The 14,142-nt window shown below is 41.3% G+C and overlaps 1 protein-coding gene across 1 annotated transcript in view; it reads right to left on the bottom strand.

Annotated features, from left to right (window-relative positions):
* LOC143964143 (aminopeptidase N-like) overlaps positions 1 to 13,680 on the bottom strand; it is a 44,421-nt gene extending 30,741 nt beyond the window's left edge. The window contains exons 1-8 of the mRNA XM_077473838.1: positions 12,889 to 13,680; positions 11,909 to 12,051; positions 10,753 to 10,877; positions 9,170 to 9,299; positions 7,116 to 7,270; positions 6,617 to 6,730; positions 3,070 to 3,213; positions 293 to 358 (exon numbers count right to left, since the gene is read on the bottom strand). Of these exons, the coding sequence (XP_077329964.1) occupies positions 293 to 358; positions 3,070 to 3,213; positions 6,617 to 6,730; positions 7,116 to 7,270; positions 9,170 to 9,299; positions 10,753 to 10,877; positions 11,909 to 12,051; positions 12,889 to 13,526 (1,515 nt within the window). The 5' untranslated portion in view covers positions 13,527 to 13,680. The remainder of the gene's footprint in view (positions 1 to 292; positions 359 to 3,069; positions 3,214 to 6,616; positions 6,731 to 7,115; positions 7,271 to 9,169; positions 9,300 to 10,752; positions 10,878 to 11,908; positions 12,052 to 12,888) is intronic.
* Positions 13,681 to 14,142: the final 462 nt, after the last annotated feature.

The raw sequence follows: 14,142 nt of genomic DNA, 5'->3' as shown, positions 1-14,142 counted from the left end.
GCACGTCATTGAATGATAAAATCAGCAGAGCTTCCACTAATTTCAGATCTACCCCTTAGATTTAGAGCGACTGCACTTCCAAGTGCACTTGCAGTGCAAAGTGGATTTGCCTTTCGTAAATAACCCCCATTGGCTAACATGGAGGAGAGTTTACAAACAGAATAAAATGAGAGCTTTAAAAGACTCAAAAGCCGTTTCCTTGAGCTTCTTTGAGCTGCAGTGTGCATGAGCCCTTAGAAAAGCACAGATTATGAATGTTTTAACATATTTATCATAGATAGGAGATACTTACTTGCAGCCCTTCAACAAAAAGCTCTTCAGTGAGAAATGAGGACAACATTCTAATAACTGCTGCACCCTGCACAACACAGAATATAAGATGTATGAGTGTTAATTAGAAAACATGCAACATTATATTTTAATTGTTATTATTGCTGCTGCCCCTATTTTTATTATGTGTATCATGTGGTTATTATATTAACCCCTTCATGATGCAGGGTAAGCAACGCCGTCTGTCCCTGATCTCCGTTTCAGGGATGAATCATGGCAGAAACGGAGGCAAAGACACACAGCATTTCTGTGCAGTGCGCTCCACAGCCGCCTCGGAGACCCGCATCCAATTCGCATAGGCCTAAACAAATCTTAAAGTCTGAACACAGTTTTGCAACTTTAACATTTGTTAGTAAAACTGTACACATCATCGCAACTCCTTATTGTATCTAGATGGTTACACCTTGTTTTTTCAGGATAAATTGGGCTCTGATTTGGTGATAAATGGTAATGTATATCTCCTGATTTTTTTGGCCACGTGTCTTGTTAAACTCCCTTCCGCAAAAAAGTTTTAGAGGCGCCTCTCTTCTATTTTATACTCTGTAGCGCCTGATGGATTTTGCTTCTAATCCCCTTGTGAAGCTGCCGATTGTGGATGGACATTTTATAGTTACACAAACTATTACATTGCTATAATCTTTTTATATGGACTACAAACTGAAGAACCTATGAATAAATGGTTGCGGAACAAATCATTTGAGTTTCCATTATTTCTTATGGGGAAATTTACTTTGATATACAAGTGCTTTGTATTACAAGCATGTTTCCAGGAACGAATTATGCTCGCAATCCAAGGTTTTCCTGTATGTTATTTGTTGTGTTGGCCCAGAAACAATAGTGTGCATCTTGCTTTTATTATTCTTCCTAATCACACTGATACTGACACTAAATTTAAAAATATTTTTTAATCCTACCTAAACATGCTGACCCTGACACTGACCTTTGACCCTGACTTTGCCCCTAACTTTAATCCTGACACTCACCTAGATCAAACCCAGATCTAGCCATTGTTTTTCTCCTTTAGTAAGGAGAAAAACAATAAAACATGCCCCTTTCTCCATTCAAGAGGAGAAATCAACAGGGGTGGACTGTATAGTGACTGATCACTGTGATAGCAAATCAGAGGCTTCCACAACAATTAGTGTGATCGGGAACTGATAAATATCATTAATGGGGGACCTGGGGCTCTCAGTGAGAGCTCGGTCCCTGTGCTGGCAGTGCTCTATGCAGCATGCTCTCAGCACAAACACAGATAAAGAGCCGCTTCCGTAAGACCGTATTTATGCTTATGGCCATCACAAAGGGGTTAAAGCCCAACTCCATCCAAAACAAATATTTCTATGTTATGCGGACAATGGTGGGTCTAATCACTTTCTATTGGGGATTACAGTAGTGACACTACTGTAAAGTCGTTTTTTTTCTCCATCCCTTCTCACAAGGATATTATCAAGGGGGGGGGAGGAACATCCATCTTTCTTTTTTATTCTGCATTAAGGGAAATCCATAGGAGGAGAGGAATGCTTTTTTGTTGCCTTGACATCCGGGTGAATCAGGGAATTTGGATGAAGAAATATTTTTACTGGAGTTTCTAATAAATAAAAAAGCTAGAATGTGACCTGGTTTTCCAACAACCACAGAAAACTGAAGCATTGGTTCTAAATGAGAAGTCCATTCTTATTATATCAACCACTAAAATTCTGTCCTGATCTTGGTAACAATAACTACAGGCTCTGATGTCACCATGACTCTGCGTCCTTATACATCATACATTTAAACATTATAGGCACTTCTTTTTTTAATGTCTTATATCACTATACCTGCAAAAAGGGGCCAGAATGAAGTGATTTCACAAGACTTAATTTTCTGACTAATGTTTCATTTTAAAAGTATGGGCTTTGTGAAAAAAAAACAACAAAAACATTATACTCACCTAGGTGATGCAGCATCAATCCCCTGCTGCCTCTGCTGTGAAAACTGAGAGATCAAACACTGCGATCGCTCAGTTCTCCCCCTCTGGTCTGAGCAGAAAGCCGGGAATGTCAGTTTCTGCTCTCCCCTCCAGTGCTCACTGTAGCGCTGGGCTGTGCAGAGGGCAGGTAAGGCTGGGCTCAGGCTCTCATCAGATCACTGAGAGTCTGAGCCAGGTGTTGATCCAGGCTTCTGGGTGGATCCCAGCCATATGGTCGGGATCTTTTCAGATTGGACCTGCTCTGTGACGTCAGCCAACAGCAGCCTTTAGGCCACTGTCAGCTGAAAACCGGTCACAGGAGTGCAGAACGAATTGCAATCCTGTGATCCATAAGAGAAGTATAGTCAAACAAGCTTTGGCTGTACTTCTCCTTTAACCTGTATTTTTGACGATCACACAAGCACATCTGTACTCATGCTGTTACCCCAATGGAAGGATTAAAATAGCTAATGCTTAATATGTGCCTTAATATTTTTTGCAAGTCATTAGAGTGTACTACCCTGTTTCCACAAAAATAAGACCTAGCGTGATTGTCGGTGATGGCTGCAATATAAGTCCTACCCCCCAAATAAGCCCTACCCTGTTTCCCCAAAAATAAGCCTTACCCTGAAAATAAGACCTACAAGGAGTTTAACTAGGGCTTATTTGGGGGGTAGGGCTTATATTGCAGCCATAATCGACAATCACACTAGGCCTTATTTTCGGGGAAACAGGGTAAACCTGTTGTACCGCATAAGGCATTGTGGAGTGGCAGAGGCTACAACACTCACCTTGCTGTAAGCAATGGAATCAAATAGTCCGCTTATGTCTGATGGGGTTTGCACTTCCTCTTCAGGTGATGTAAGAGGATGGGACGAGGCCAAGGCATCAACTGCCATCACTCTGTGTGTATCGTACAGTACTAACAGGTCTGTCTGTAAAAGATGGATGAGAACACAGATAAAGCAAAGTTATGACATAAATGCATGTAAAATAAATGTATACCAATTATAAAAAAAAACAAAAGACGTATTCTATTGAAACATGAATATTGTAATTATTGCATCAATCAGTCAATCAAACTACGTCTATATTTCTGGAAAGAAAAGCCTGGAGTAAGATGCAGGCTAGGTGCAGGGCTGACATGACTAGGCAGGGAAAACCAGCATTGATAGGGTTAAAAGGTAAAGAGTGAAATGGACGTGCTAGGGGTGATCCTAGTAGTTCATTCCTGGGGAAGGAGGGGCCAGGGGCCGGTGTCCAGTCTCTGATCACCAGATAAAAGGTAACTCCCACCCTCCAGCCCTATTATTTGTGTTATAATGTTTATTATATGATATGTTTGGGGATAAGTTGTAGCGGTGGGGGGTCTTTGGAGGCATTAAAAAGTAAAAACAAGACGGCATATGTGGGTAACCATCATGGTATGGGATCCTCGGTTGATGCCAGTTAACCAAGTTTTAATTGGCATCGGAGAGATGGGTATCAACGTTGGAAGGTGCACAGTGGTATTGTCCTCGAGTCGGCGAGCTGCGACTGGGGATCTGGTGTGGACACGCTGATACATAGAAAATTTGCTCAGTGCCTTCGATGATCCTCAACATAGTTAAGGTGTATCTGGGAAAGTATTGTTTTAAATAAAAATTATGTTATTATGTTAATAAAATGGCCGTTGCGGCCAATTTACGCCAAAATGGGTGTCGTCTGCTTATTTAAGATGGTATGCAGGGGTATGGTATTTTAGGTAATATGCAGTTTGCATCTGCTTCACCATAGTCATGGAAAGTTATTAGCTGAGATATAATTCCCATCTCATCCAGTTAGAATAGATAATGGATTTACCAGGTGAGCCCTTTTTTTAGAAGGCCTTTCCTGCATTTGACTAAACATCAACTCCAATTTACTCCAATTTTCAGAATTATTTCTTAAGTCTTTTTCGAGTCACAATACCCACAAATAATCATTTTCATTAGTAAAATGCACAGCTCTCAGCAAATTTTGCATTGTGAAAATGTTCACAATGCAGCAAGCTAACTGCTCGCTGAATACTAATATAGTATGCTGAAATACTTACGGTATATCTTAATATGTACTGTATACAGTATTTTCATTCTTAGATCGCCCAAAGAGGGTCAGCTACAACAAGTCATGGTTATAAGCCAGATCAGAAGAGTGGCTCTTTTATTACTCTTCACTAAGGATAAGCTCCGGCGTGTTCACCACAGCCCACGTGCAGAGCCCGCCAGGAAGTCGGCACTGCGCTGCGCTAATCACAGAGACATTTCCCTATCTCTGCAGCCACGCATAGGGACAATGTCTCACTGCCTGTGATTAGCGCAGCACCGTGCCGACTTCCTGGTGGGCTCTGCACATGGGCTGTGCGAACACGCCGGAGCTCATCCTTACTCTTCACAATTACAGGCTATAAGAAATTAATGTTTTACATATAACAGCCAGCCATGTTTTGGAATGAGTCTGCTTGCTGCGGACTTTGTGTGTAGATTAGCTCTAATTTTACCTTTCCATCTTATTATACTGTAATATATTATGTAAGCTAGATCTTAAATTAAATCTGTAGCACCCTCCTAGGTAGGTGCTAGAAGAAAGTATCGTTTTTTTTTGTTTTTTGTGCTTACCAGGAAGATGTCCAGGTAAAACAAGGTCAGACAGAATCATTTTATTGGATATTCCGATCGTGTGTGGGCTTCATCAGACTTTTTCTTTCGAAAATTCTGACGGAACTAGAAATTGAACATGTTTTAAATCTTTCCAACGGAATCAATTCCTAACGGGAAAACCGTTTGTCTGTATGCTGTTCCAACGGACCAAAAACAACGCAAGGGAAGCTATTGGCTACTGGCTATTGAAGTTCCTTTTTCTAGTCCCATCATACGTCATTGCGTTCTAAACTATCGGATTTTGGTGTGATCGTGTGTAGGCAAGTCAGATTCAGTGGAACTCCGTCAGAACTCCGTAAAAAAGAACGTCAGAGTTTATTGTGATGGCTCTCTGCCTACCAGGGAGCAGGATCTATTGGTTAGGTCTGCTTATTGTGCTCAGGTGCAGCTCTCACTCACTTGTTCTCACTGTCCCCCAATGGTCCAATAGGGAGACATATTGGACAGTGGGAGGGGACCTGACAAGTGAGTGCACATGCTTTGTTACAGTCCTGGTAATTGGCCAGAGGAAAAGAGCTGCATTGCATGCTGGGATACTGTATAATAGCCCAGGGCACATGTGTCAGGGAGTAGAGTCCATGAGGGAGGGGGCGGCTGCCCTCTCCTCCACGGAGGTAGTCATGCGGCCTTGGGTGGTTGGCTCAAGGAGCCAGGAGAGTCAGAGAAAAGATGAACCCAGAGGTCCTGCAGAGCTGACTGGAAGGGAGACACCAGGAAGGCTCTGATTCTGCCTACTGTGAGTACAGATCTGTGTCTTTGGGGCCTGTCAAGTGAGGACCGCCCCCCTCAGCTAGAAGAGTCAGTGGACGGGTGTCAGTAAAGGGGAGCTAGAGAGTGTCCTGAAGATAATGTGGTGCATCAAGTCTGCTGCTAGTGAGAGCAAGAAGACTTAATTCCTCCATACCTGTGGCAGAATGGTTAAGCAGAGTGACTGCTTCTGCTAATAAATCCAGTGATGCCAGGTGAGAGTTGTCCTTATCCACTGTGAATAGTTCAAGTTGGAATATCCCACTATTCCCTTCTCCCATCCAAGTTTCAAAATTACAAAAAACACAAATACTCTGGACTGGTCATTGAGTAACGAGCAAACGGGAGTAAGGGTGGGATAAGTGGAAACCTCTAGCAACCAAGTGGTAACCCTTAGCAACCAGCTGCAGGTAACCAGATGGAGGCCTAAGAAGTCAACACTCAGCAAGCCCTATGGGAACAGTGCTACAAATCAATGAACAAAGTTATTATTTTATTAGAGCATAGTCCCTTTTCTAGGAGCAGTTAAAAAGAACAAATGATCTGATCAGTGTGAGAAAAAAGCAATGATAAAAATAATACCATATTTTATTTCTGCAATGAGGAGATAGAAAAGAAGGATTTGGCCCATGACTAGTTTCTAGCAAAATTGGCCTCTCTTTTCATCTCTGCCACTAAAGCCCCAAACATTTAGATTTTCTGCTGATTTTTGTCTTCAGATTTACAAAAACCATGTAGTGCAAGGGCCTGCCTGATTGCATACAAATTGAAACTCCTAAGTTTTGACCTCATATTATATGGTTTTGGTAAATCTGAAGGAAAAAATCTGCAGAAAATCTGATAGTGTGTATGGGGATTAAATCATCATTTATTTCAACACAATGAGAAAAAAAGGCAAAAATGTTCTACATACTATATTCCAGGTGGGCTCTGCATAATCTGCTCCCAGATATTCCACGTAAGATGCAAATCCTTCATTTAGCCAAAGATCATTCCACCATCGAATTGTTACAAGGTTTCCAAACCACTAAAATGGAAGCAAATTACCAACATTAGCAGGTAATAACAAATTTTATTTTTCTTGCCATTACAACCTTAGAATACAGAAGTACTTTTCCCACATGGGACAAACAGAAACACCAAACATCTCTGTTCCTAAAGCAAAATGGAAAGTCAACAAATTATTTTCAAGGTTTAATTGAGGTAATTTTTATGTAAGCCATTCCAAATTCAAGAACCCAGACACCGAATATGGCTATATTTGGAATGGGTCTGCTGCTAGAAGCTATGAAAATTCCTCAGTTAAGACCAAATTTGTATTTAATTTGTTTATATATTTAATTCTAATTGATAGCAAATAGCTGTTGTTGCATATTAAATGCTTGTTATTAAGAAATATATAAAGGAAGCACCTGATGAGCAAGTTCATGAGCAATAATTGTGACAACTCTCTCCTTGTTGCTGATGGAAGATTGTCTTTGATCCCAGAGAAGAGCATTTTCTCTGTATGTCACCAGCCCCCAGTTCTCCATGGCTCCAGCACTGAAGTCAGGCAAAGCGACCTGGTCTGCAGGATAGATGAAAAAAAAAAAAGTAAAAATGGACTAAAAAATATTTTGTTGCACTCTAGATGTATTTGGACAGTTTACTATTGCAGAGTGAGACAATATTGTAATAAAGCTGTGATCATGTGGTTAATTAATCTTTCATTAATTAAAGTGGAACTTTATGTCAATTATAGAAATGAGCGAACAGGCAGAATTTTTAATGCAGAAGAGACATGCTTTGTTTCTTCTGCATTAAACTTACCTACCTGCCTGTTCACCCCTGTACAGTGAGTTGAACATGCACAGCTCACTGTAGAGATTCAGCAATGCCAACGCGGACTGAACTCCTGTGCATGTGCAGAAGTGAAGTCATATGAAAGTACGGCCAATGAAAATGGCCAGTGCTCAATACCCGGAAGCTGGCCACTTGAAAATGTCAGCGGCCGGCAGGGATCTCCAGGACATCAAATCGCAGGAGCTAAAGTGAGTATAGTTCTGCTTTAATGTATAACTAAAGACGATCCCAAATTTTGGGTTGTCCCCAGAATAGTAATAAAGCCAACATTTTTCCAGCGGGGACACAATATCTGGTGACCCTGGTGACAATCAGGGATTCTCTCACTTTAGGCCCCCTAGACACAGGGCAGGTACCGTTGGAATCCACCTGCTCAGCAGGGAATCTATCCACTGATCCCCTCTGAGCAGGCAGATGGCTGGTCCATGTCTACTCCTCTTATGCAGAGTGGACACAGACACAGCCTACTCTCTTCTATGGAAGGTCGGATGTAAATGGACTGCCTGTCTGTTTACTGACTGCTATTTGCCAGAAGGATGGAGAACAGATACCTATCTATCTGCTTTTAGTGGATAGGATCGTATCTGATGTTGGTGGGTGTCAACAGATAAATGTCCGTTAGCACCCGCTGCTCCATATAGGAGACTGGAAGGTCCAATCAGATCAACCTAAAAAACTGACAGGCGGACCCAAGTCTGCCCATGTGAAAGAACCCTTATGCTGCTTACACACGATTGGAATTTCGGCCAGCAAAAGACCGATGAGAGCTTTTCATCGGAAAATGCTACCGTGTGTATGCTCCATCTAAATTTAGCTGTCCGAATTTCCGCCAGCAAAAAATTGATAGCATGTTCTCAATTTTCCTGATGGAAAAGCTTTCTATTGGAAATTCCGATCATGTGTATGCAATTCCGACACGCAAAAACTCACGCATGCACAGATTCAACTACGAGATGGAAGCTATTGGCTACTGACTATTGAACTTCCTTTTTCTAGTCCCGTCGTACGGTTTGTATGCCACAGCGTTTTTGACGGTCTGAATTTGGTGTGACCATTTGTATGCAAGACAGCTTGAGCGAAATCCAGTCGGAATTCCATCGGGAAAACCATCAGAGCTTTTTCGAACAAGAATTCAGATCGTGTGTATGCGGCATTACAGGATTTTGCTCTCACTATTCGTTGTTACTTTCAGGCATGAAAATCTTCTATATTTGACCCAGATGGCAAAAAAAACTGACAGGGGTATAACCCTTCCTTACTCTATCAAAATTAAAAATAATTGTATACTAATTTAATGCATATTCAAAGAATATGATATTTTTTTTATATATATATCCAGGTAAAAGAAGCAAGCTTGCAAATATATCCATGTACGTTTTCCTTTAAAAGCTGTCATCAAGGGCCCTGTCAGTTTCAAGCTATCAAGGTGGACAGAAGCCTACGAAGCAGACAGCACAACAAGAATACTGCGTGTACATTGAAATAATGATCATCATTTTATTATGAAGTGCATGTGTTATATTTTGTGTTCAGCTGAGCAGGATAGATACATAGATAGAAAGACGGGTAGATTGCTTCAATCTATAACAGAACAAAGTACACAGGTAGGTCATTAACCACTCACCTGATTTTGGCAGAGGGTAGGAAACATTATAATATTTTTCAAAAAATTCCAAAATTGGCTCTGTGACATTCAGTGCATATTCTGCTTGCTTCTCATCTACAATGGCCTTTGGACGTCCCCAAATTTTTACCTAAAAACAATGTTAAATGTAAATATCATGGACAACCACAGAAGATTGGTAATTTTTCATATGTCATTGCATATGATATTGCAAGTGAGCTGTCATGAAAATTAATGTAAAGGGAATCTACAGTATTGTGGTATGTTTTCTTTATTTTGTATGTCCAGTACTAAAAATTACTAATCAAATATTGCTTCAACTTTTTATTACTCAGGTAACAGGAATTTTAATACTAATCTGCAATAGCCTGCAGTTTGATATACACAGCTGACTGAGTGAGGAAAGGGTCCCGCTCTCTCTCTAACTCCCTCTCTCTGTCTTTCTCAAACTCTCTCTCTACCTCCTCCTCTAACCCTCTCTCTCTATCTCTTTCGCTCACTCTCACTCTCTCTCGCTCACTCTCTCTCTCTCTTGCTCACTCTCTCTCTCTCTCGCTCACTTTATCTCTCTCTCACTCTCTCTCTCTCTTGCTCTCGCTCTCTCTTTCTCTCTCGCGCTCTCTCTCTCTCACTCTCTCTCATTCTCTCTCTCTCTCCCTCTCACTCACTCTCTCTTTTTCGCTCACACTCTGTCTCTCGCTCACTCTCTCTCTCGATCTTTCTCCAGCTTTCGCTCACTCTCTCTCTCACTCCCTCTCTCTGTCTTTCTCTATTCCCCCCTCTAACTCTCTCTCTCTAGCTCTCTCTCACTCTTGCTCACTCTCTTTCTCATTCCTTCTCTCTCTCTCCCTCTCTCTGTCTTTCTCTAACTTTTTCTCTTTCTCCCCCCTCTAACTCTCCCCCTTCTAACTCTCCCCTCTCTCTCCCCCCTCTCTCCCCCCTCCTCTCTCTTCCCCCCTCTCTCTCCCCCCTCCTCTCTCTTCCCCCCTCTCTCTCCCCCCTCTCTCTCTCCCTCCTCCCTCTCTCCCCCCTCCCTCTCTCTCTCTCTCTCTCCCTCTCCCTCTCCCTCTCTCTCTCTCCCTCTCTCTCTCTCTCGCTCCCCTCTCTCTCCCCCCTCTCTCTCCCCCCTCTCTCTCTCCCCCCTCTCTTTCTCCCCCCTCTAACTCTCCCCCTTCTAACTCTCCCCCTCTCTCTCTCCCCCCTTCTCTCTCTCTCCCTCCTCTCTCTCTCCCCCCTCTCTATCACTGTCACCTTGTAACAGATGAGTTTAATGTCAGTATTTTTTTTTAAGAAACTGACCCACAGTATGCAAACAGATCAAGAAAGCCATTGACTTAAGTTTGTTTCCTTCTGAAAATACTGAAAACTTTGATTCCATAAGACAGCTAGATAACTAGCATTTTCAGGATGACAGGACAGCAGTGGAAATTTCAATTTCATTAACATCCTTGATCTGCTCTAAAACGATCTTCATGTATAAATGGTTTTATAATTTGCATTGAGGATTTCATGTAGTTCCCAGACTACAGATTGTCCAGTTTGAAACTTGTTACTCATAGGTGCCAAAATTGAAGAGCACTCACCTTATCATTACCAACCGACTTGAATTCTGAGACTATGAAGGCCACCAGGTATGTGGACATCTTTGGAGTTTTATCAAATACTGTGACCGACCATTGTGTATTATTCCATGATTCAGTGGTTGTACCTAGAAGATAATAATTGCATTAGAAAACAGGCAACTCTAACCCTAAGACATTGGAAGAAATCATGATATACATGTACGTTTCAATCTACTAGAAGAATTATATAAAAGAATAAATCACAATATTATTCTTGGACTAATGTTGAGCACCTTCTTTAGGACCAGTGTTCCCAAGTACTACTCCACCTACTATGGCTATCACAAGTCATTGTAGTATTACCTGCATTACCTGTGGATGTTGCATAGTCAGCCTTAAGCTGCTCCCTGTTATTGTTCCCACATAGTTAATGGAAGTACACAGTATCTGCTTAAATGTTGCATCTTTGGGTACACTAAACCAAAATGATATAAAATCTCTACTAATCTCTGAACTCGTTGGGGGTCAATATACTAAAGCAAATAGACTGTTGACTTTGCAAAGGAATTTGCACTTAGCTAAAGGAGAATGTAGATTTACCTTCTGCCTACCTATCTACTGATTTAAAGTTACGCACCAATTATGTCTATACCATGGGTTCCTGTAGCTTCTTCTGCCTGTACTGGATCCATAGATTTCTATAGACCAGATTTTATCGGCCAGGGTTCCATTAAAACCCTGTGGCTCCTCTGGAGGTTGTTAGAGGTTTCTTTCAGCAAAGAACAATTTCTGTACCTCGGATACGTAACCACTGTCATCGATGATCTTTTAGCTATCTGGAAGGGGGAATTCTTTACACTTTTGCAATGCAATTAATTCATGTACCATGAGCTGAAGATAGTTGTTAGCAGGGGTTCCCTGAGACCGAAAAGTTTTTTCAAGGGTTACTGCATGTTAAAAAGAAGGTTGAGAATGGCTGCTATAGACATTCTTGAACAAATGGATAGAGTGAGCTAAAATTCACTTGACAACTTTAAACAGCGAGTATAGCATGTGTGTCATAATACTCTACACCACACACTCCCTCCTTTGTATGAAGCTTAGTGGACCTACTGTTTTTTGTCTATTGCATATCTGTATGCTAGTGCATAGAATGGTAAAATACTCTGTGACTTACTAATGTTATTCATATTGGAGAGTGCCACATAGCTGGGCTTGTATCTGAGGGTGATGCTGAAAGTTGCTTTCATTGCTGGCTCATCAAAGCATGGGAATGCCTTCCTTGCGTCAGGAGCTTGCATTTGGGTGGTGGCGATGAATCTGGTAACAAAAAAAGACATTAGCTGGCAAACCATCTACTGTACTGCTAGTTCTCAATTTCACTTATATTCAGTATATATCTTTACAGTCACACAAAATGATTAGTGCTCAACCAGTTTCTGTGTTAGAAACATAAGTATCTGAGAGTTTCTGGCACCCAGTCAGTCTGAAATATTCTATGTTAATGATCAGAAATTCCTAAAAATTGAGTGGGACTATGTTGCAGGTTATGACATGCAGATTGCACACCTGTACCTTTACTTGGTTACACCTTACTTTTGAGGTGCAGCACGGTAAAGCATGTTTTTGTACACATTAATATGCTCTGTGTTAGGCAGCCCATTCAAAATGAATGGGCTGGTAGGGACCTCATCAGTCCAGAAATCAAAACCTACACTTTTTTTATTACCCATGCATGTTAGTGCACCACACCTCTGCTGGCATGGTGCTTTTGGAGGACCTTTCAGAATGAACTACACCACATCGCACCATCACAAGCAGGGTGCAGCGCCTCACACTTTAGTAATGCGCAAGGGAATGCTTGCATTTCCACAACATGATAGTGTGAACAGGGATTCAAGAATGATTCTGCAACATAACTTATTTCACTAAAACCAAATCTATGTTTAGCCTAGACTTAGCTATATATATATTATTGGGTAGCAGTAATAGTTGTGAGAATAGTAGGAAAACTAATCATCGAACTTACAGCATTACCAAAGATAACATTATGCAGATTGATAGTTATATTTAAAGCTATGCTCATAAAATTATGCCGTTTAGAAAGCTTTGTTCTTATTCCACAGCAATCATATAATATTTTATATAACTACTTACTTGGTTACACCATCTTCCACATATTCACTGCGGTAAAATCCTGCCAGATCATCTGCCAGTTCTCCAATAAACTCTGTGTGAAGCTGATATGTTTTGCCAATTTGCAGATTCGCAGCAAGATGCAACACCAGGTAATTGGTCCTCACCACTATCTCATGTTTAGTTATGGTGATATCGTTACCCGCATCATCCTTGAGCACAGGATTACTACTGTAGTTAAGTTTGTTGCTGTGGATAATAACAAGATTGGTGGACTCAACACATCTGAAGTGGGCGACACTTTTTCCATGAAAGACAAAGAGTTCTTGTGCATTCTTCTCCAGGACAGGTCTGAGGTCAACATCATAGTGATCAGGTATCAGACTTGTTGGAAGCCGGTATTTGTCCCAAGGTTCATTTGATGCAGGTGTGGTAGGTTTCAGAGTAGTGGTAGTACTGGTACCAGCACCGGCACCAGTACTGGTAGTGGAGGAGGTGCCTTGGGGGCCTGCGCTTGTGGGTCCTCCATTTTCTACTTTATTATTGGATAGTTCATTAGAGTAAACTACCGCCAGTGCAATGATGGTAGCCACTGCAGCTATGGCAAAAAAGATGGTAACAAAGGCAACAAGCTTACTAATATAGAAGCCTTTTCCCATGGTGTCGGTAGGAGATGCCACAAGAACAGGAGATGGAGATGTATCCCTTATATACTCTGACAAGCCAAGAGTTTTTACTGCAGTACAGTTACTTGGTGAAACATTAACTTCTTGGGGCAAAGGCTGAAAGCAGAGCAACCTTATTGTCGTTCCTAATGTTCAGCTTTTGCTGTATGCATTGCAAACCGTCAAAATAAAGCTAATGTGAAAAGTACACCTAAAAGAGAAAAAGGCAAGATTACATACACTTTATTACTCTATTGTTTTTTTTTTTTGTGAAATTAAGAAATAAAGCTATGCATTTTTCCATACTGTGTGTTTTTTATAGTTTATTAAATATCATTTTTCTACACATATCTATGAGGGGCTTGCTAAACTATAGCAGACCCGACAGATCTCCCTGACTTGTCCTCTTTCCATTCAGGTGAGCAGGGACTACGACTACTCGGACAATCTCATTACTCAATCACCAGAGAAGGTCTGCCTTTATGTTTTTTAAGGCTTGTTGAACTTGGTTGGATTGTAGGGAAGCTTTGGGATACTCCAAATTTAGTGTCAAAGGTAACCAGAGGACACTCTCTTCCATCTACTCTCTTAAGGGAAATCTCCTTTTTGG

Source organism: Lithobates pipiens, unplaced genomic scaffold (assembly GCF_037356315.1).
Source record: "Lithobates pipiens isolate NorthernLeopardFrog02 unplaced genomic scaffold, aLitPip1_a1.2 Scaffold_8, whole genome shotgun sequence".
Taxonomy (NCBI): Eukaryota; Metazoa; Chordata; class Amphibia; order Anura; family Ranidae; genus Lithobates; species Lithobates pipiens.
This window is presented reverse-complemented; position numbering and strand designations above follow the sequence as displayed.